Source organism: Panthera uncia, assembly GCF_023721935.1.
Source record: "Panthera uncia isolate 11264 chromosome A3 unlocalized genomic scaffold, Puncia_PCG_1.0 HiC_scaffold_11, whole genome shotgun sequence".
NCBI classification, from domain to species: domain Eukaryota; kingdom Metazoa; phylum Chordata; class Mammalia; order Carnivora; family Felidae; genus Panthera; species Panthera uncia.
The window spans coordinates 14,709,686-14,730,964 of record NW_026057578.1 but is presented as its reverse complement, the minus strand read 5'-3'; the positions used below and the strand labels follow the sequence as shown (position 1 = coordinate 14,730,964).

General features: G+C 55.0%; 2 protein-coding genes across 5 annotated transcripts in view; one reads left to right on the top strand and one right to left on the bottom strand.

Annotated features, from left to right (window-relative positions):
• Window positions 1–6,249: 6,249 nt before the first annotated feature.
• On the top strand, window positions 6,250–20,701 carry PCIF1 (phosphorylated CTD interacting factor 1). 3 transcript variants are annotated; one of them, XM_049650663.1, is made up of 18 exons: window positions 6,250–6,670; window positions 8,676–8,848; window positions 9,149–9,262; window positions 10,224–10,366; window positions 10,457–10,581; window positions 11,757–11,894; window positions 12,088–12,218; window positions 12,356–12,510; window positions 13,093–13,240; window positions 13,327–13,410; window positions 13,624–13,723; window positions 14,794–14,956; window positions 15,627–15,799; window positions 15,945–16,031; window positions 16,118–16,302; window positions 17,004–17,097; window positions 17,249–17,424; window positions 17,510–20,701. In XM_049650663.1, the coding sequence occupies exons 3-18, from the start codon at window positions 9,240–9,242 to the stop codon at window positions 17,736–17,738; spliced, it is 2,154 nt and encodes a 717-aa protein (XP_049506620.1). In that variant the 5' UTR covers window positions 6,250–6,670; window positions 8,676–8,848; window positions 9,149–9,239; the 3' UTR covers window positions 17,739–20,701. The 3 variants fall into 3 exon arrangements, with proteins under 3 accessions (XP_049506620.1, XP_049506622.1, XP_049506621.1); XM_049650665.1 differs by having other exon boundaries at window positions 17,562–17,710; XM_049650664.1 differs by lacking the exon at window positions 9,149–9,262.
• ZNF335 (zinc finger protein 335) overlaps window positions 19,076–21,279 on the bottom strand; it is an 18,640-nt gene continuing 16,436 nt past the window's right edge. For both annotated transcript variants that reach the window (XM_049650661.1, XM_049650662.1), the window contains 8 exons: window positions 20,481–20,623; window positions 20,247–20,401; window positions 20,053–20,156; window positions 19,885–19,962; window positions 19,603–19,686; window positions 19,455–19,520; window positions 19,290–19,371; window positions 19,076–19,203 (listed from right to left, as the gene is read on the bottom strand). In XM_049650661.1, coding sequence (XP_049506618.1) covers window positions 19,076–19,203; window positions 19,290–19,371; window positions 19,455–19,520; window positions 19,603–19,686; window positions 19,885–19,962; window positions 20,053–20,156; window positions 20,247–20,401; window positions 20,481–20,623 — 840 coding nt within the window. The remainder of the gene's footprint in view (window positions 19,204–19,289; window positions 19,372–19,454; window positions 19,521–19,602; window positions 19,687–19,884; window positions 19,963–20,052; window positions 20,157–20,246; window positions 20,402–20,480; window positions 20,624–21,279) is intronic.

Below are 21,279 nucleotides of genomic sequence, written 5' to 3'. Positions count from 1 at the left end.
GATCTCACGGTCCGTGAGTTCAAGCCCCACGTCAGACTCTGTGCTTACCGCTCGGAGCCTGGAGCCTGTTTCAGATTCTGTGTCTCCCTCTCTCTCTGCCCCTCCCCTGTTCATGCTCTGTCTCTCTCTGTCTCAAAAATAAATTTAAAAAAAAAGGTTAAAAAAAAAAAAAAAAGAAAAACGTGATGCAAAGTGAAGGGACCAGGGCGAAGACTGCATTCTGTATGATTCCATCTGTATGACAAGCCCAGAGAAGGCAAGTCTAAGGGGATAGAAAGCAGAGTAGTGGTCACCTGGGCCTGGGGCGTGGGAAGAAGGGGTGACAGCAAACAGTCATAGGAGCTCATTTTGGGGGAAATGGAAAGGTCTTAAAACTCAGTTGTGGCGATGTGTGCACAACTGTGTACATTTACTCAAAATCACTGAAATTGTACATGTGAAACAGGTGAATCTTGTGGCACATAAATTATACCCCAGGTTTTTCCCACCGGGGTTGAGACATCCGGGTTAGAAGCCAAGTGTCCCAGAAACCCCTCAGCTGGGACCCAGGCTCAGTTGGTGTCCTCCCCCACCCCCTTCTTTAGATCAAAGTTCCCTCCGATCACAGACGTTCAGGAAGCTGCCAGCTGTCACCCTGGCTTCTTTTTTGGAGAAGTCTGGAATTTCATTCTGCAGACTCAGCTTATATGAGTATAAACATCCTGGTTCGTGGCCACTCTGCCCAAAATAGAAAAACGGGCATCAGAAGGAATGGGTGGGGAGGGTGGAGGTGCCCCCCGCCCCCATCCTGAGATGACTCAGATGCCACCTGGAGATGCTGGGCGCAGAACAGACACTGAATTTGGGGTCGAGGGCCCCGGCTCGACCTGCACCTCCCCCGTGCCTGGCGGTGCTCCGGCAGAGTAGTTCCCCAAACATGCCACCCCTTTCCACCCCTCCAGGCCTCGGCACAGGCTGTGTCCTTGCCCACCTGGAAAATCCTACCCCTCCAGGAAGATTCAGCTCATTGCCAGCTCTTCTGAAGCCTTCTCTTTTGCAGGGCCCACCCTCCTGGCCATCCCAACAGAACCCTTATCTCCCCATAGCAGAGGGCTTATTTATGTGTCTGCCCCCTGCCTCCTCTGTGGGCTCCCTGAGGACAAAACATCTGTCTTATGTATCTCTGGTGCTCACGGTCCTAGGGCAGGCCCCGACACACGTTGGGTCCGGTCAGATGAAGAAACGGAGGGGGCCGTGACACCACATCAGACACTTACAGGACCAGGAAGACCAGAGGAGACGCCCCACTCCTCTCATCTATTCTTGGCCTACATGGTTTCTCTCATCTGGCCCCAGAATGGCCGGAGAGCCACTCCCAGTGGAAACCACAGTTTGGGCTGGAAGAATTTCTTCTGCAGTTTCCCTGGGGCCAGGCCCACTGGCCTTGGAAACTGCCTTAGTGTTATTTAAACTGCAGAACAGAGTCTATGGGCAGCTCTGACCGGACCCGGGTGGGGGGCGGCCTGGATCAGGATTACGCTGGAGCCTCCCTCCCCCGACCGCCAGGACCTCAGGGGTTGAGATGTGTGGTTCTGTCTTCGCAGCCTCTTGCTGTCGTGGAAAAGAACAAGGGGGTTAAGGTATGTGGCAACCTGAGCCTGTATGTTTATGTTTCTGCTTTAATATGGAGACTGGGCTTTGTCCTGAGTTGAGGCTGAGGTCCTCAGAGGCCCTGCCAGCAGGCTCCCAGCCAGAGCTGGCTAAACCTGGAGGAGCCCCGCTCATCTCAACCATCTCTCCCAACTCACCAGGCATCTTACTCCAGGAAAACTTGATGGAGTGCTTGAAAGCCCCAGGATCTTTGCTCGACCTGCCCATCCCTGTCTTCGGAGTAGAGGACTCTAGGCTGCTGGCAGGGACTCTGCCACGGCAGGCAGCTCATGCTTTTCTTGGCATCCTAAAGGGCACAGCCTTGGTGTGCCCACCGCAGAAACCAGAGCCTGGAATAGAAGCAGGGATACCTGAAAAAGTCACCCAGATTTCAACCCAATGTGGTCTGTTCGTGGTCAACAAATATTTACAGACCGTTAATTAAGCACAGCACTGGGCATGGGGTCTCCAGATGTGAACAAGCCCCAGCCCCGCCCTCAAGCAGTCCACTGAGCGCAGGAATAGGAATACAGAAGTGGGGGCCTGACCTAGCCTGGGTGAAGGCAAGTTCAGGGAAGCCTGCCTGGTGGAGGTGCCATCTAAAGTAAGACCTGGAGCGGGGCTCAGTCGGTTAAGCATCTGACTTCAGCTCAGGTCATGATCTCACGGTTTGCGAGTTGGAGCCCTGCGTCAGGCTCTGTGCTGACAGCTTGGAGCTTGGAGCTCGTTTGGGATTCTGGGTCTCCCTCTCTCTCTGTCCCTCCCTTGCTGTCTCTCTCGAAAAAGACAACAAATTAAAAAAAATAAAGACTTGAAGCCTGAATAAGTCAAAGGTGGGGGGCGGCGGGGGGAGAGAAGAGCAAACAGCATATGCAAAGGCCCGGGGTCAAGAGAGAACCTGGCACTTTGGGGGAAGTTATGCGTCGTTCAAGATGGCTGGGGCCTGATGAGGAGAGGTGGTTTGAAGATCCGGATCGTGCATAACGTGAATGTATTTAAAGTGCTTGGCACAGCCCACAGTAAATACTCTGCCATGGCAGCTGTCGTTACCATTCTGGTGTTGTAAACCAAGCTAAGGGTTTGGGACTTTATCCTGCAGTCAGTGGGGAGACATTCAGGGGTCTTAAGCCCAGGGTGACTTGATCAGATGTGCCATATGACCAGACTTAAGATCTCTGTGACTACAGGATGGATTATGGAGTAGGAGAGAAGCAAGGCTGGATGACCAGAAGACCAGTGTGGAGACTAGTCTTATTATTCATTCATTCATTCATTCATTCAAACATGTAAAGAATCAGCGGTTTATTAACTTGTTATTTATTTAAATAGAATTGTTTTGTTGTTATTATTATTAAGCATCTGTAATAATTCAGAAAGGAGATACAGGGTTGGGGGAGCAGTTTCAAATATCCCAAGAGCAGAATAGATAAATATACGTTGGAAGACAGAATACAGCAATGAGAATGAACTATAGCTACATGCAACAACAGAAATGAGTCTCACAAGTGCAATGTCGAGCAAAAGAAAGCCAACACAATATAGAACTGCGTAATTCCATTTAAATGAAGTGCAAGGAACAGGCAAAGTGAAACTATAGTGTTTAGAGATACCCAGTGGTCAAACTATCAAAGAAAGAAGGGATTATCACAAAATTAACAGTGATTACCCTGTGCTCGATGATACCCTTTTTTTAAAAAAATGTTTTAACATTTATTTATTATTGAGAGACAGAGAGAGAGACAGAACATGAGCAGGGGAGGGGCCGAGAGACGGGGAGACACAGAATGTGAAGCAGGCTCCGGGCTCCGAGCTGTCAGCACAGAGCCCGACACGGGGCTCGAACTCACAAACTGTGAGATCATGACCTGAGCTGAAGTTGGACACTCAACCGACTGAGCCATCCAGGTGCCCCTGGGCTCGATGATACCTTGACCTGAGTGACGTTCACCTGGGTGTTCACTCTGTGACAAATCACGAAGTTTCACATTTCTCTCTCTCTCTCCTTTTAAGGAAGTTTCACGCGCAGCACAGAGCCCCACGCAGGCCTGATGCAGGGCCAAACTCACCACCCTAAGATCAAGACCTGAGCCAGACGCTTAACCGACTCAGCCACCCAGGTGGCCTTTACATTTCTGTTTTGTGCACTTTTCTGTATGTGTGCTACCCTTAACAATAAAAAGTGTTTCAAAAATAATGGGGCTTGCTCTAAGGTAGCAGGAATGAGGTTGGAGAGAAGAGGCTGATTTTCACTGTTGTGCAGAAAGTGAGAACAGGAAGGTGAGGAATCCTTTGGGAGGAACGAGTCTGGGGAGGGAGGTGAAAGCAAAGAGCAGTGTTTAACACTCTGAGTTTGAGACCTGCAAGATACTGAAGTAGAATTGCCCAGGACCATTGTGTGAGCTCAGGAAAGTCACTTTCTCAAGTTCAGAGTCCCTTCTCCACAAGAGAGGGAAGCAGTGTGGCTTCATGGAACCAGCTTTGGGTTTTAACGCTGGGAACCTTCGTCTTTAAAACCACAGTTCTGGGGGCGCCTGGGTGGCGCAGTCGGTTAAGCGCCCGACTTCAGCCAGGTCACGATCTCGCGGTCCGGTCCGGGAGTTCGAGCTCCGCGTCAGACTCTGGGCTGATGGCTCGGAGCCTGGAGCCTGTTTCCGATTCTGTGTCTCCCTCTCTCTCTGCCCCTCCCCCGTTCATGCTCTGTCTCTCTCTGTCCCAAAAATAAATAAAAAAACGTTGAAAAAAAAATTTTTTTTAAATAAAAAAAAAACCGCAGTTCTGGAGGCACCTGAGTGGCTCAGTTGGTTAAGCGTCGGACTCTTGATTTCAGCTCAGGTCATGATCTCACAGTATGTGGGATCGAGCCCCACATTGGGCCCTGAGCTGATAGTGCAGAGACTGCTTGAGAATCTCTCTCCCTCTCAATAAGTAAACATTAAAAAAAACAAAACGGTTCTGATACTTCATATAATTACTTGACCCCCTGCCCCTTCCCCCAGCCTCAGTTTCCTCACGTGTGGACTTGAGATAATCATTTCTACTCTCAGAGTTCTCTTGGAAAGGGTTACATGATAAAACAGGGATAGGCACTTGGGATGCTTGGTGCTTTAGTTACCAATTAAGAGACTCTGAGAAACAAATTAACGTACTTTGAAAGCAAAAAAACAGGAACAGATAGCAATCAGTACATGGTTTTTACACTCCTGTGTTAATAAGTACTAGCTGGGGAGCTTGCAAAACTAGGCCTTTTGGGGACGCCTGGCTGGCTGGGTCGGCGGAGCTTGAGACTCTTGATCTCGGGGTTGTGATTTCAAGCTCCACATTGGGTGTGGAGACTACTTAAAAAAAAAAAAAAAAATCTTAAGAACAAAAACTAGGTATTCTGTAAATCTCGAGTGACCGTATAATTTATTGTCCAAACCAGGGCGCTTTTGAGAAAGGATGCAATATTAATAATTATGCCAGGACAGCAGATATAAACCAAGACTATCCCAGGGAGAGCAGGACATCTGGTCCCCCCTATGTAGGTCTAAGGTGGGCACCAGGCATCTGATTTCCCATCAAGCTTCCCAAGTGAACTGGCCTCTCTGTAAGGGCAGGATTTGGCTGCACTTACTGGGCCTATCCGGAGCAGGTGGATTTGGGGAAGGCTCAAATCTACTTGGAGAAACCCTCACAACCCCGTGACACGTAACAGCTAACATTTATTAAATGCCAGGTCCCACATGTGCTGAGTACTTTACAGACGCCATCTCAGTTCTCGCCAGGTGGACTTCTCTTCCATTACAGGAAACTACAGCTTAAAGATGTCGAACAACTCCTTCAAGGCCACACGTCCGGGGCGGAGGATACAGATCTGAACCAGCCAGACTCATGAGCACCCTAGTTCATACTATTTGGCTCGCGTTTTGCTGACACGCCCCCACCCCCACGCAGCTGCACGGGGCCAGGCATCATGCACACCGGAGGCTGCGCGCAGCCCAGCCCGGGTACCTGCAGTCTCTGGCTCCACTTGGGAAATGCAAGGCGAACGGCAGATGGCAACCTTGTGTTCGTCTCAAGCCACTGTTGAGGTCAGTTTACTAAGGAGGCCCGACGGAGGTGGGGCTATTGAGTCGTCTGGCAGCCTCTGCCCAAGAATCCTGTAGGGAGCCGCGCGTGGGGGGAACCTAGCAACTGTATCTCTTGCTGGTCATTTATGGCTGGTCTGAGGTCTCAGTGAGGCTTTGCACCGCAACTAGTAGCCATAGATAGGTCAGTGTTGTTAGAGCCCCACTGATGCATTTTAGTTGCATTCCTAACTTCGCCAAAGCCACCTTTATTATGGCTCCCACGGCTGTTTTAAGTTTCTTCTACTCAGGAACACTTGTAACTTGTGAAGCCTCATCCTGGGAGAAGATTCGATTTGCATGCAGCCTCGACATAGAAAATGGCTGGAAAACATTCTTGACAGATGCGCAGAGAGGGTAAGCGACTGGACATCAATGACACAGCCGCGCCGGAACTAAGACCCAGGCCCCCACTACGCCCAGAGCTGCGTCACCACAACCCCGCCCCCGGGCCGGCGTCTTTGCCGAGCGCTCGCGGGTTCCCAGCCCGCCCCGCGCCCCCCGGTGCGCACACTCAGTCCGGCCCGGTTGGTGCACCTCCCACCTAGGTCCTCCAGCCCCAGCGGGTGTGCTCGCGGGGGAAACAGAGGCAGGGAGCGTGCTTGTGAGTTCGTTCCTTCCTCAGTTCACACCCCACGGCCCGCAAAGCTGCCCTGCCCTCCTGAGACCCGCATGGAATAGCAGGGAAGGACGGGAGGAAGGGAAGGGGCCGAAAGCAAGCAGGCTCTGAGGAGTCGGCCGGTTCTGCCACACTCAAGATGGCGGCGCGGCAGCGGCGAGGTCCCTCAGAGGCGGTACCGGCGCATGCGCAGCGCGGAGTCCCGGCCCGGGACACAAGATGGCGGCAGCGGCGCTGGGGAGGGCGAGGCGGAGGCGGCAAAACGGGAGGTCGAGCAGAACGTGTAGCCGCGTCCCCTCCAGTCCGCTCCGGGCAGGTAAGAGCCCCAGGAAGCCATGGTCCCGCCGCGAGCCGCTCCGGGTTCCGGGGATCCGAAGCCGGGCTGCGGTGGCCCCTCCGGCGCTTTCCGCTCGGGGCCACCGCTTGCCCTGTCTCTGCCGCCGCCGCCATCTTAGGCCCGCGGGTGGGCGGCCGGGCCGGTAGCTTGGGTGAGGGAGGTGGGCCCGGAGAGCGCGGGCGGAGCGGCCTCTAGGGCCCCTCCGCCGCTGCCGCCGCCACCGCCTTTGTGTCGGGCTCCGACTCTGAGTCGCCTCAGCCCGGGGGCGGGAGCGCGCGGTGGGGCGGGGGGCGGAGCCCGGGAGATGGGCCGGCGCGCGCGCGCCAAACAGCCCGCCCCCGCTGGGGTTTGGGGGGAGGGGAAGGGGAAGGGAAAGGGTGCGCGCGCTGGCGGTGGGGGGGGGGGTGTAGTCCCCGTCTCTTGTGGCCCCCGCGCCTGCGCATTTTACAAGTCCTTTGACTCCGCCCTATTGGTTTGGAGGGTTCTGATTGGCACATTACTGAGATGGTCCCGCCCCGTCTTCCAATCCCGTAACCGGGTTCTTTTCCTTCTGGTGGGTTCCTCCGGTTGCGCAGATACAGTTATTAAGCTGATCGGCACTAACTGTGGTATGCGAGGGGCCGGGAAACTTCAGGATAAATAAAAACGTTATCTTAATAATAGAGTTATTTCTTACTTAAAGTGTACAATTTGCTAGACTCTACGTGTAGAGACCATAGAGATCGAGTCATTCCTGTTTGTAAGTCGGAACGTGGCAGAAGGATCTGGACCCCGGGTCTGTGCACACCCAGAGCAGGTTCTTTGGCCACCAACCCGCTGCTTCCAAATCACCTGGGAAATTAAGAAAAAAGTTTTAATCGTAAAAAATTGGTAAAGGTTTGAACTGGTGTAAAATTTGTCATCCTGTTTCCCAGTCCCACCTCTGGAGTGCGTTTAAAAAAATACAAATTCTTGTGTGTCTCCCTTCTCCATTTCTGACTCCTACGATGTGAGGTGAGGGACGGGCGGGAATCTGGAGTTCTATTACAGGCCCTCTGATGGCTGTGATACGGGTTTTGGAAACACTGCAGTGTCCCTGTTTGGCCTCACCGAGCTGGGCTGCATGTGCTGGCTGTGCATGGTTCAGCTACGTGGTGCCTCAATGTCACACGATATTTATTGGCAAAAATATTTTTCAATAAAGTTGAACATGCCGAGTCATGTAATGCATTTGCATGTAACGTGTTAAAAGATTGATTCCAAGAAACGTGTTTTTTGTGGCCTCTGATCTGTGATAAGTACAGTTGACCCTTGAACAACACAAGAGTTAGGGGCACTGATCTCCAGTGCAGTGGAAAATCCCAGTATAACTTTGGACTCCCCAAAACTTCACTAATAGCCTGCAGTTAACCAGAAGCCTTTCTGGCAACATAAGCAGTCGGTGAACACGTTTTGTATGTTGTATGAATTATATACTGTGTTTTTAAAATGAGCTAGAGGAAAGAAAATGTTAAGAAAATCATAAGGACAAGTAAATACATTTATAGCGCTGTATCATGTTGAAAAAAAGCCATGTGTAAGTGGACCCATGTGGTTGGACCCATGTTGTTAAGGGACAACTATATGTTCACTTTTGTCTTAGGGATATTTTGGTTGATAGGAGCAGCTACACAATTTGTGGGGTCCCGTGTGCAAAATGAAAATGTGGGTCCCCTCTGTTAAAAATTTATTAAAAATTTCAAAGACAGTAACAGTGGAGCATTAAACCAGGCTTAGGGCCCTCCTCATCCCGGAGCCCGTGTGACTTCAGGCGGCAAGTCCGTGAAATGTTTCGGTTTGGGAGCCTTGAGAAGTACCGTTTCATCCCTTGAATCCCCAGATCTCCCACAGTGTCTCCTGCCTTGTCCTGGGGGCTCCCAACTTGCTGTGTCATTGCCCCTCTTATTTTGTCCCTGCTGTGCAGCATTTCACAGGTCTGTGACTCTCTCTTCTATTTGCTCTGCAGTTGCTGATGCGAGGAGGTCCCTGGGCCCCCGTTCACTCCACTGCTGACCCGGCCACCCACCTGTGCTGAGCCTTCCTGCAGGCCTCCCCCTGCCTCTGTTGGACCCTGTGACGTGGGGGTCCACCTGGTTGGAGAAGAAAACCCTCTCATGCTAGCATTGCAGACCCCAGAGGGTGAGAAAAAGAGGGACCTTGTCCAGCCTTGAGACCTGTGGGCTCAGCCCCAAGGCATCGGGAATCCCTCCTACCCAGAGAATCAAGCTTTTTCTCCCCTTGGTTAGTGGTTCCGAACCTTTTTGTTATCATGGCCCCCTTTGGTTGTATGTATGTCCTCTTGCTCCGTGCATTTTTTATCTGCCAAACTGTACTGACAAAGTAACCATTCACTTTTCTCTTTCCAAATTAACAAAGACATCTATGACTGAGTGTACAATAAAATTAATGTCCCAGTGATTCCTATGATGTCGTCAACAGCCAATCAGAGCTTCTGATCAGCATGAGATAATCAGTGTGACCACAAGGAGTTGATAAAATGTCAGCAAGCAAAGATAACTGATGGTTAAACATGGCTTCGTGCTCTTTTTGTGGGTAAATGTTTCTTTGGGTGCTGTGGCATATTGAAAACAACTTTGGGATCACCAGTCCAATCTCAGTTGGGCCCCTAGAAGTCTAACAGCCAGCTTGGGAATCACTTTGGCCACTGAGGCTCGTGCTGGGTGTGCTTTGGGCAAAGGTAGTGGAGAATACAAATCTGAAGGAGCTGACCTGCTTCCTGGTAAATTTTCACCTGGGGATTAGGAAGGACTGAATTAGATGTTTCTTCTCAGTCCCACTGGTTTCTTTAGCAACAGATTGTTTCCTGCCCTGAAGTGTAGAATGAAGCAGCCAGTTAGATGCCATGGCCCACTCTGGGCTGCACTTTGTTCCAGTTAGATTTTATTGGATAGGAACAGGGAAGAGGAGGATTTACTGTTCTTTTTTGTGGGAGTTGCTTCCCAAGGGCAGACCCTGTTCTGTCTTCTGTGGCACTCTGTGCTTTGTAAATATTTGCAGAATGAATGGAGTTCCTGTTGGGTCCAGGTACCATGCTGAGCGCTGGAGAGAACTGGACCCAGTTCCTAGCCCTGGGAGTTCTGACAGTCTGATGGGGAGACAAATCCAGCTCATAGGCCAGACTGAGTGCTACAGTGGAGGTGTTCATGGCCCTGCGGATGGGCTCTGACCACCTAGCTTTGGGAAGGGAGAGTCTAGGAAGGCTTCCTGGAGCATGTGAACGTAGTGACAAGCCAGGCAGAGAACTGGGGAGAGTATTTCAGGCAGAAGGAACAACAGGAGTGCACCCATTTTACAGTTGAGAGAACTGCAACTTTGGTCCCAGGGCTCCCGTGGTACCACACTGGCCCTCCAGGACAGGACCAGAGTGACTTTTTTCAGATCTACAAGTGGTCAGGGGGGCCCTCAGTGGGTTGTAATTGGTGGGCGGGGGCTGGGGGTGGAGCTGACCTCCACACCCTGCTGGCCTAACACCCTTCGGTCCTCTGTGTGGCAGGTCCAGTGTGGGTGCGGAGATGGCCAATGAGAATCACGGCAGCCCCCGGGAGGAAGCGTCCCTGCTGAGTCACTCCCCGGGCACCTCCAATCAGAGCCAGCCCTGTTCTCCAAAGCCCATCCGCCTGGTGCAGGACCTCCCAGGTACTGGCGAGGGGCAGGGTAGGGTGGTGGGGTAGGAAAGATGCCCCAGGAGCAGCCCTGACCCTGGCCGGGTCCCATGCTTGTTTGCAGAGGAGCTGGTGCACGCGGGCTGGGAGAAGTGCTGGAGCAGGAGGGAGAACCGTCCCTACTACTTCAACCGATTTACCAACCAGTCCCTGTGGGAGATGCCTGTGCTGGGCCAACATGACGTGATTGTGAGTGCCAGCCTAGGGCAGGGGTCTCAAAGCAGCTTCTGGCGTCTGGGCCTTCCCCCAAACGTATCTTGAGCAGCTATTATGAGCCTAGTCCTGTGTTGGGACCTGGGGATATAGTGATACACGAGAGAAGACCTATTCCCTGCTAGCAAGGAACCTGTACTCAAATAGGGGAGACTGACACGTAAAGAGACGATTGTAAAGAGTATGTGATATTGAACTACCCGTTACTGTGCCTGTAATGCAGTTGCGAGCCAAGACAGACATGGTCGTTCCCTTGTACTCTCGGGGGGCCCACAGTCTACTGAGGGGCCAGTACAATTACATTTGGCTTGTGTATGAAGAATAGTGTTAGAGTACAGCAGGGACCATGGTCCACTTTGGGGGAGGGGAGTGGACAGGATGGGACAGGAAAGCGTCTCTTTGAATTAGCATTTAAGGTGACAGAGTTAGCAAAGAGAAAAGTTGTTAAGAGGGGAGAAGCACGTTCTAGAAGTGGAAAGGTCAATATGATAGGGAAGTAGCAACACAGGCCATCTGCCAGAAACGTGGGCTTTTGGATCCCTGTCAGTTGGGGTGAACTTTTTTTTCTGGGCATAATCAAGCCAGTTGGCACTCCCATTTTGCAGATGAAGACACTGAGGCTCAGAGATGGGAAATGATTGGCCTGAGACCTCAAGCCAGTAAGGGGCAGAGCTGGACTCAAACCTCTTAGGATCTCAGGGCCACCCTGCCTACCATCATGCTTCTTTTTGGTGTTGCCAAAGGCATTCCACCCACAGGGCCTTGCTTTTTCAAAAACAAGCATTTCTTGACTCTTTCCTTTATTCCTGACTCTCTGCTATTTAAGAAATCAATGTGTACAGTGTGTTTATCTCATGCCAGAGGTCATGTTAAGCTGGTCCTATTCACTGACTCATTTAATCGTCTTCCCAGTGGGAGGTTGGGCCTGTTTAGCAGGAGGGCCATTTTGAATGTGAGGGAATTAGGACAGGATGGAACTCCGCCAAGGTCACATGGTTGCAAGTAGCCAGTGGGACTGGAGCCCAGCGTTCTTTCTGCATCCCAGTCTCTGAGCAGTAGGAGCAGGGGTCAGGAGGGCATCAGGATTCCGTATTACCGGGACTCCCAACCCACTGGCCCCGGTTGCAACTCTGCTGGTCTCCCTCCACCAGTCGGACCCTTTGGGGCTGAATGCGACCCCACTGCCCCAAGACTCCAGTTTGGTGGAAACCCCCCCGGCTGAGAACAAGCCCCGAAAGCGGCAGCTCTCGGAAGAGCAGCCAAGCGGCAATGGTGTGAAGAAGCCCAAGGTGAGTGCTGGCGGGCTCTGAGGACCTGGCTGGCAAGTGGCCAAGCCAGGCAAGCAGCCAGCAGCTTCCCTGCAAAGGCCGGGCAGTGGCAGGTCGGTCAGGAGCGGGGGGCCTGGGCACAGCTCACTGGGTTTGGTGCTGGAACCATAGGCTGACTCTCCTGACCCTGATGCCTTCTCCTTTTTTGCTCCAGATTGAAATCCCTGTGACACCCACGGGCCCATCGGTGCCTAGCTCCCCCAGTATCCCAGGAACCCCAACACTGAAGATGTGGGGGACGTCCCCTGAAGATAAACAGCAGGCGGCTCTCCTCCGGCCCACCGAGTGAGTCCCTGCTATGGTCCCTTGGGGGCACCCACTGATGCGGCCTGCGTGCCTGGGAGACTGGGGTGTGGTGGCAGCCAGGGCACCCCTCCTTCCCTTTCCTCTACTGTCCTCGTTGCTCTTTTCTGTGCCCCAAGGGTGTACTGGGATCTGGACATCCAGACCAATGCGGTCATCAAGCACCGGGGGCCTTCAGAGGTGCTGCCCCCGCACCCCGAGGTGGAGCTGCTGCGCTCCCAGCTCATCCTCAAGCTTCGGCAGCACTATCGGGAGCTGTGCCAGCAGCGAGAGGGTAACTGCCTCCGGGGCCTCAGAGCCCCGTTTCCACCTGCTGCGAGCAAGAACCGGGCTTGGGGAATGGTGCAGGGGAGCCGAGTGGCCCAGAGCATAGGCAGTGGATGGGGACGGGCCTGCTTGGAGCCCCAGCTCCTCTAACCGCTTCCAGAAAGGGTGGCTGGCATCAGTAACTACAAAAGGAATCGTTAACACTTCCGGAATGCTTCGTTTGCCAGGTATCATTTGAAGCCTTTTTATGTATCTGTGATACAAAAACAGAAGTATCTGTCCTGATGGCCTTGCTACTTCTAGGAGTAAGAGGAATGGAAAGTCCTCCGTAAACTGCAGCTTTTATTAATTAGTAAATAAGCCTGCTTAACTTTGCTGGAATATAGTGTTTCTCTTTTCCCCTTTTACCCTAAGGATCATCTAACAAACACCCTTTATAAAACTAGCGATTCTTAGAATATACTTTGGGAGGTGTTGCCTGGAACATGAGCTCCTGACTTAACAGGCTGTCATTCACTGTTGCACCTCCAGTGCCCACACGATGCCTCCTGTCTAAAGCCAGACCTTCACCAGCTCTTCTGTCCTGCAGGCATCGAGCCCCCTCGAGAATCCTTCAACCGCTGGATGCTGGAGCGCAAGGTCGTGGACAAAGGCTCTGACCCCCTGTTGCCGAGCAACTGTGAACCGGTCGTGTCGCCCTCCATGTTTCGCGAAATCATGAATGACATTCCCATCAGGTACACCTGCGCAGCTGGGGCCAGCCAAGGGTTGTGTAGCCAGTTCTGCACAGAAGGCTCCTAACTCTATCCGTTCTCTATCCCAGGTTATCCCGAATCAAGTTCCGGGAGGAAGCCAAGCGCCTGCTCTTTAAATATGCAGAGGCTGCTAGGCGGCTCATCGAATCCAGGTTTGCTCTCTCCTGCCCCCAGCAAGCCGGGTGTGTGATCAGAGTGGGGAGGTCCTGGGCCATGTGGCCCATCTAACGGAGTGCAGTCATTGCGCTTGGTGGCAGGAGGAGGGCTGGCTCCCAAAGGCAGAACAAGAGCCCGAATGTCAGTGCAGGTGGGGTGGGAGGAGTAAGGAGTGTGGACAGATGCCTGATCGCTCCCTCCACCGGCAGGAGTGCGTCCCCCGACAGCAGGAAGGTGGTCAAATGGAACGTGGAGGACACCTTCAGCTGGCTGCGGAAGGACCACTCTGCCTCTAAGGAGGACTACATGGTGAGTGGCCCTGGGGAAGGAGGCCCGTGGAAAGGCTCTCGGGTTGCTTCCTCCAAGAAGCCCACTCTGCCTGCCCAGGCCGGGCGGAGCCCCACAGCATCCCGTTCCTGTGCACTTCAGTAAACCTTTGATGCTCATTGGTCCCTAAACTCCTGCATGTAGAGACGTTTGTCCAGGTTCCTGGCTCTCTCCTAAAAGACTCTCTTCATTAAGGTTCTTAACAGAATCGTGTGCTCAGCCACACACCATAAGTAGCTTTTTCAACTTAATGTTCAGCATCTCCCTTGAGTAGATTTTTGGACACAGATTGACAGACTGCCTTTTCTGGGGTGTGTGCGCTCATCACAGTTAAGAGCTGGCACCAGACTCATTTCCCTACTTTACTGTGTCCACAACAGTTCTGTTTTCTGGCCCAGACCCGTCACTTCTCTAACTGTCCACCAGCACTAGCAATGGGCTTTCTTTTCAGGACCATTTTTCACAAGAGACAAGGTTTCGCACTTCACGATAGTAACTGTACTTGACACGTAGAGTGACAAAGGTAGGTGTGCTCACTAGCCAGAGTGACTCATTTTCACTCATCACTTTCACACGTGTGATTCAGCAAAATTACAAATGCCTAGTTAAATCCTTGCAAGTTGCTAAAAGCTCAAATTTCAAATCTGCAATGACCAAGGACCCCGTTTTGTAATGGTGTCTCTCCCTAATAGTTGGCAAATGCTTTATAAGCGGGGACTGTGCCTGGTTTGTGTGTTTCCCCAGCAATTATCATGGGATCTGGCACAGTGTAACCCCAACCATAGGTGCTGGCATTTATCGGACACTTGCTGTATGCTAGGGGCTTGGTAAGCCCTTAATGGGAATGATCACATTTAATACTTAAACTGCCTTATCAGGTGAGTACTGTGTGTTCCCTTAACAGTAGAGGAATTAAGATTCAGAGATGCCAAGGGACTTGTCCAAGTGACACAGCTAGTAAGTAACAGCCGGTTTCAAAGCGAGGACTGCTAGAATCCACCAGCCTTCCCTCAACAGCCACCTAGAACCCTGATCAAGAGTGTCTCCTCCAGGACCGCCTGGAGCATCTGCGGAGGCAGTGTGGCCCCCATGTCTCGGCCGCGGCCAAGGACTCCGTGGAGGGCATCTGCAGTAAGATCTACCACATCTCCCTGGAGTATGTCAAACGGATCCGAGAGAAGCACCTGGCCATCCTCAAGGAAAACAACATCCCAGGTGAGGGGCCAGTGGCAGGGAGCCAGCTGTGATGCCGTCAACGGTGTACCCCAGGCCCTGAGTGAAGGGACAAGCAAGGCTGAGCCTCTAGGCCACGGCTGGTTTGGGCAAGCCCGTTTCTCCCGGCAGTGTCTGAGGCAGGCCCTGCTGTCTTTCGGGGCAGGGTTCCCAGCACTCCTCCAGGAACTGGAGAAGGGTTGGGAAAGGGGGAGCTGGAAGGTGGTGGACACGACAGGCCTGGGGTAAGCAGTCAGGTGGACGACTTGCATTTACAGCTGCTTTCTGCAAGCCCCGGTTCCCCCACCCTGCAGGCTAATGCCCAGCTGTAGGATCATACGAGAACTCAGTGGTAATTTGAAGCGCTTGACCCAAAAAGATGCCTAAGTAGGGTACCGTAATCACGGACGTGCCACAGTTTTACTTCCACGTGGCCAACCGGGGGTTTGTGTCGGTATGCAGCATGGCGACACAGGCCGCCAGTTCTTGCCCCTGCCAAGAACTTTGTTCTCAAACCATCTGAGCTGCATTCTGCTCCTCCGTGGGATTAGACTTACCTCCCTTGGTTACTGGGGTACGTGTGTGAGCACACGGGGGGCAGAGGCCGTCCGTCCGGGGTGAGGATTAGCAGAGCCGCTGCAGGGAGGCCCCTCATTGCTCTCCCTGCCCACAGAGGAGGTGGAGGCCCCAGAAGTGGAGCCCCGCCTGGTGTACTGTTACCCGGTCCGGCTGGCCGTGTCTGCGCCCCCCATGCCCAGCGTGGAGATGCATATGGAGAATAACGTGGTCTGCATCCGGTATAAGGGGGAGATGGTCAAGGTCAGCCGCAACTACTTCAGCAAGCTGGTAAGAGCTAGGGTGAAGGGGAGGCAGGTCCCCACAGGTGCAAGAAGTGAGGGCTGCCTCCTCCTTGACCCAGCGTCTTCAGCAAGAGACCAGTTATGAGGGAGTGAGGGGCCGCTGTGTAAGGGCCTTGCTCTCTGTCCCACAGTGGCTGCTTTACCGCTACAGCTGCATTGACGACTCTGCCTTTGAGCGGTTCCTGCCCCGAGTCTGGTGTCTTCTCCGTCGGTACCAGGTATGGGCCTGGGGCAGCTGGGGGTGGGCTCTTCTAGACGCAGGGGGAAGGCTGAGCCCTGGAGGCTGACCGTGGCCTCTGTGTAGATGATGTTTGGCGTGGGCCTCTACGAGGGGACAGGCCTGCAGGGATCGCTGCCCGTGCACGTCTTTGAGGCCCTCCACCGGCTCTTCAGTGTCAGCTTTGAGTGCTTCGCCTCGCCCCTCAACTGCTACTTCCGCCAGTACTGCTCTGCCTTCCCAGACACAGATGGCTACTTCGGCTCCCGCGGGTGAGAGCCAGGGGCTGCTGGGGCCCTTCTGCCCAGGCCCTGGAAGGGGTCCTCTAGAGCATAGATTGCACCTGGGCCAGCTACTTGGGATTGGGCAGTGTTGGGTGTAGTCCCTGCCTTCACCCCTTGCTAGCTGTGTGACCTTGGACTTATCGCTGAACTTCGGGAGCCTGTGATCGTCCCTAACTCATCTTGTGGGTTTCTCTGTGAATAAGCCCAGGCTGGGATAGGAGCATGTGGTTCCCGGCACTGAGAGGCATGGGAAGTGGTAATTCAGAGCTCAGAGATCATTCAGATCTCAGGGACCTTACAGACTAATGTGGGGTGTTGGAGGGGGGTGAGCATGGGTGAAAGGGGACACAGCTTCCAGTAGGAAGACCAGCCTGGGCCAGCAAGAGGGAAAGCACAGCAGCTGGGGAACTCCTGGTTGTGGCTTGTGCTGTGGTGGCAGCGGGGCTCGAACTGGATCTGAGCTCCAGCCATTCCACTAAGCAGCCTGGTGGACTTGGCTGCCCAGCCCGAGCCTCTCCATCCTCAGCACTCCGGTGGGGTCGGCCACACCTTGTCCCAGGATGAATTAAGGGTGAATGTTGGCCTGTGGCCTGACCAGGGCCGTCCTTTCAACAAGGTGGGGGCGGCACCTGTTTCCGGTTGAGGGCTGGGATTCTGGCAGGACTTAGAGTGCTCACCTCCATCCCCAGGCCCTGCCTGGATTTTTCCCCGCTGAGTGGTTCCTTTGAGGCCAACCCTCCGTTCTGCGAGGAACTCATGGATGCCATGGTCTCTCACTTTGAGGTGGGTGTGCTGCTGGCGGTGGGGGTGGGGTAGGTTGGCAAGCGGGATCGCCAGCCACCCGGAGGGCAGCCTCTGACGTCCACCCCGTACCCCCCCCCCCCCCCCCCCCCGCCCCCGCGCCCCCCCCCCCCCCCCCCCCCCCCCCCCACAGAAACTGCTCGAGAGCTCCCCGGAGCCCCTGTCCTTCATCGTGTTTATCCCGGAGTGGCGAGAACCCCCCACACCGGCGCTCACCCGCATGGAGCAGAGCCGCTTCAAACGCCACCAGCTGGTCCTGCCTGCCTTTGAGCACGAGTACCGCAGTGGCTCCCAGCACGTCTGCAAGAAGTGGGTGCCTGGGGAGGGCAGGGGCAGGAGGGCCGGCCGATCGGGCCGGGCCAAGCCCCACCCTGAGCTGCTCCTTTGCCCACAGGGAGGAAATGCACTACAAGGCCGTCCACAACACGGCCGTGCTCTTCCTACAGAACGACCCTGGCTTTGCCAAGTGGGGGCCGACGCCCGAGCGGCTGCAGGAGCTGAGCACCGCCTACCGGCAGTCAGGCCGCAGCCACGGCTCCAGTTCCTCGTCGTCTTCCTCCGAGAACAAGGACCGGGACTCCGGCCGCGAGCAGGGCCCCAGCCGCGAGCCTCACCCCACTTAACACATCCTGCGGGGAGGAGGAGCCCCAGGGTGCTGGTACGGACTGCTGGGACTTGGGCCTCTTGGGGCTGAGCAGACCCCAGGACCCTCCCCCTGAGGTGGCAGCAGGGCTCAGGCTGCCAGTGACATAGGAAGATTATGGCTCTGCCAGGGCTCCCCCTCCCTGCCCGATCCCCTGACTCCTCACCTCAAACTTGCTCCAGCTCCCGTGTAAATAGGCCCCATCCCTTCCCTTCCTACCCACCCCCCACCCCCCATCCATACCATCTTATTGCCACCTCGTTTCATTTGTAAAAGGAAATACAGAAGCCTCCCTAAGAATGCGTGAGGGTCTTGAGGGCAGAGAAGGCAGAGAGTCTGGAGCTAGTCCTGGGACCACACCCTCTACATTCAGGCTCACCTTCTGGACCCCTGGGCCTCCACGCCCCAGCCCCGGGATCCAGTGTCTAACTTCTCACCCTGCTGACCCCACAGTTGGGTCCCTGGTGGCCTCTGCCTGTGTCCATCGGGTCTGAAGAGTCCAGAGCCCAGCACCATCCATCTGTAAGTCCCAGACTCCCACAGCCAGGCCTGCCCTCGTACCTCTAGGGAGCAGAGGACGGGAGGCTGTGCCCAGGTAGCGAGCTAGACTCCTGCTTGACCTGCAGCCACCACAGTGAGTGAGCAGCCAGGTATGTTTCACAGTCAGGGGTCAGGAGGAAGAGCAGCTCTGAGCCACCATGGGCTTTAGGGTATGGCCTCTGTACAGACAGGCACCCGGCTGAGCTGTCCTGAGGACCTCTAGGCATGGAGCAGATGTTCCCCTGGAGCCCAGGGGAGGAAGAGGGTCTGAAGGTGCTGGGGGGTGGGGGTTAGGGGGCTCTTACCAGCTCAGCCATCTGTCCCAGTATCAGGCCTCTGCCCCAAGGGCCTGCCCTGCTGTCGGGCCACTGCACTTTGAGAGGCCGGGCAGGCCGCACTGTGGGGCTTGGCAGCTCCTGGGAGCTGTGACAGGCTCTTCCTCTCTGTTTCCCAAGTCCTTGCCGACAAAGTAAGATGGTCAGGACTGGACTCTGGTCCCTTTATTGAGACTGAGGGGCCAGTGGGTCCATCCAAACAAAAATAAATTTTTCTCCCCAAAGCCTGCCTGCAGGCTAGGGCACCCAGCATGTCCTGGCTGGGGCCCATGGCTGTCCCCTAAAGCCAGCAACACAGGTCTGGCTCTCTTAGAGTGACAGGATGCTGGCTGCCCAGTGTCTGGAGACCCTAAGGTGGAACAGGGAGGTGAGTCCCACTGGGTCCCCCCACCCCTAACATGGCTGGCCCCAATATCCACGGTCTGCGTTGGGCCCTTGGGGCTCAGTCATCGGTCAGGGTGATGACGTCGTACTCGATGCCCTGGTGCTGCAGCTGTTGGATGTGTTCAGGCACTGCCTCTTCTGTGCCAAACAGGCCCTGGGCTTGGGCCATAGCAGCATCGGCCACCGCTGCCAGGGGAGGGGAAAGGACGGTGAGCCTGAGGCCCCAGAAGCTGGGGCTGGGTCCCCATGGTTTTCAGGGTCCCACCCCATACCTGTGACTGCTGAGTGTGCTGCCGCCTCCAGTTGGGCCTGTGTGACAAGCTGCTGGCCTGGGGACACGGGCACATACTGGATCTAGAGGGGAGAAGCCAGTGAGATGTGGCCTTGGAGGAGTACTGCCTATGCCCCAACTCTGCACAATTCCCCAAAGGTCCTACCTGGGACTCCTGGAGGAATGGGGCCCCCTGTTCATACTGGATGTGTGTGATCTGGCCTTCCTGTACCTGGAGAGAGGAAGCCGATCTGGTGATTGAAGAGGCTGTCCACCCCTCCCCTCATTCCCATCCCTGCCCAGGCCTGGCCCACCTGGATGTGATGGCCCTCTGGAACCACGACATATTCCTGGGGGAGCAGGTGCTGGACTCCGTCCTGGGAGATGATGTATTGTACCTGGAGAAGGGTGGAGAAGAGGCAGGCGCTGGGGGCCCTGCTGAACCAGGAAGATTGAGCAGGGAGCCAGGGACACCCACCATCAACGATGGCAGCCGCACAGACCCTGGGAGGAGTGGTTGGGGAAGTACTGGTCCTCCCCAGAGTGGAGTCTGGAGGAGGGGCAGGGCGGGCTCTCCTGGCTGAGCAGGTGCTCACCTGGTTGTCAGAGGTAACCAGATGCTGTACTGTCTGGCCATCAGCTGTGGTGATCTCTTGGATATAGGTGGCTTCTTCCTGCCAGGACCAAGTCAGCTCTAGCCTCAGCTCTGTGTGCCCCCACCCCAGCCTGTGACTTGCCAGCAGGGCCCCAATCCAGGCTCTCACCTGATTGGTCACTGTCTGCTCTTGGGCGACAATGATGTGTTCCTGGCCCAGTGCCTGCTGTAGCCGCTCTGGCCCCAAGACCCCATGACCGGACTGGAGTGCAGCTGGGCAGAGAAGAGAGGGTGCTCACACAGCGGATCCAGGGAAACCTGAGGTGCCCCAGCACCCACCCTGGTCTCCCAGGGGCGGCTCACTGTGCAGCGTGGCCAGCGTGTCATCATCACTGTTCAGGATGATGGTCTGGGTGGGGGTCCGGCCTGGGGTCCGGGCAGTAGGTGTCCCCGCCTTTCTCCCATCAGGACTGTGCAGCCGCTGGATATGGAACTTGAGATGCCCATTCCGGTTGAAACTGTGGGGGAGGGAAGAAGGCTCAGGGCAGTCCCATCACGCGTGCCCAGCAGCCCCTACCCGCCTGTCCCCAGCCTCACCGCTGCCCGCAGAGATGGCACACAAAAGGCTTCTCGTTGGTGTGGGTCAGCATGTGTCGCCGCAGGTCCTTCTTGTTCTTGGAGGCAAAGCTGCACTGGCTGCACTGGTGGGGCCGCAGGCTCGAGTGCTGTGCCATGTGGGCCTGGAGCAGAAGCAGAGTCGGGCACTGGCCAGGTGAGGACAAGCAGCCTCCCACCGAGGCAACTGTTGGGGAGTCTGTCCTCAGATGGAAGAACTGGGTGACAAGTACAAACCAGACCAAGACCTGGTGCTGCTGTGTGCCAAGAGGGCAAAGCCACAGGCCCCGCCATCAGGTCACTTAGGAAGTCATGTCCCTGCTTAGATTCAGGTTACCGCCATGTCACGTAAGGTACAGGTTCAGATGAAGGAACCCCTCCCTGGAGGTCTCCTCCAGCCCTGATGTTCTAGGGTTCTAGGCCCTGCTCCCCTCACTGAGCTGCTGTGAGGATCTGGTGCAAGGTGGCAGTGAAAACTGGTGGTCCTCAAAAGGGACCCCCGCCTCCTACCCAGAACTGCTCCCTCCTCGCCTTCTCCATGGTCTCCACCACCTTCCTCGTACCGTGTGCGTTCCCTATTCTAGAGGCCTTGTGTTTCCCTAAACGTGCCTGGTGCTGCCGTGCCTGTGCCTTTGCCCCTACGGGCCCAGCCTGGTTGTTGCCAGCACCCCGAGTCCACACGACCTGTTCCCGGTTTGTCTCTGCTCCGCCATATGCATTCTGTTCACACTGGGGACACCGTGGGGCATTAGTCACACCATCTGGTTTGCTTCCCCACCAG

Bases quoted from the DNA above. Each gene is read 5' to 3' on its own strand.
- PCIF1 (XM_049650663.1), top strand. From the start codon at position 9,240: ATGGCTTCGTGCTCTTTTTGTGG. The intron at 12,511-13,092 runs GTAACTGCCTCC...TCTGTCCTGCAG, and splicing joins GCTGTGCCAGCAGCGAGAGG to GCATCGAGCCCCCTCGAGAA. The intron at 13,411-13,623 runs GTTTGCTCTCTC...CTCCACCGGCAG, and splicing joins AGGCGGCTCATCGAATCCAG to GAGTGCGTCCCCCGACAGCA.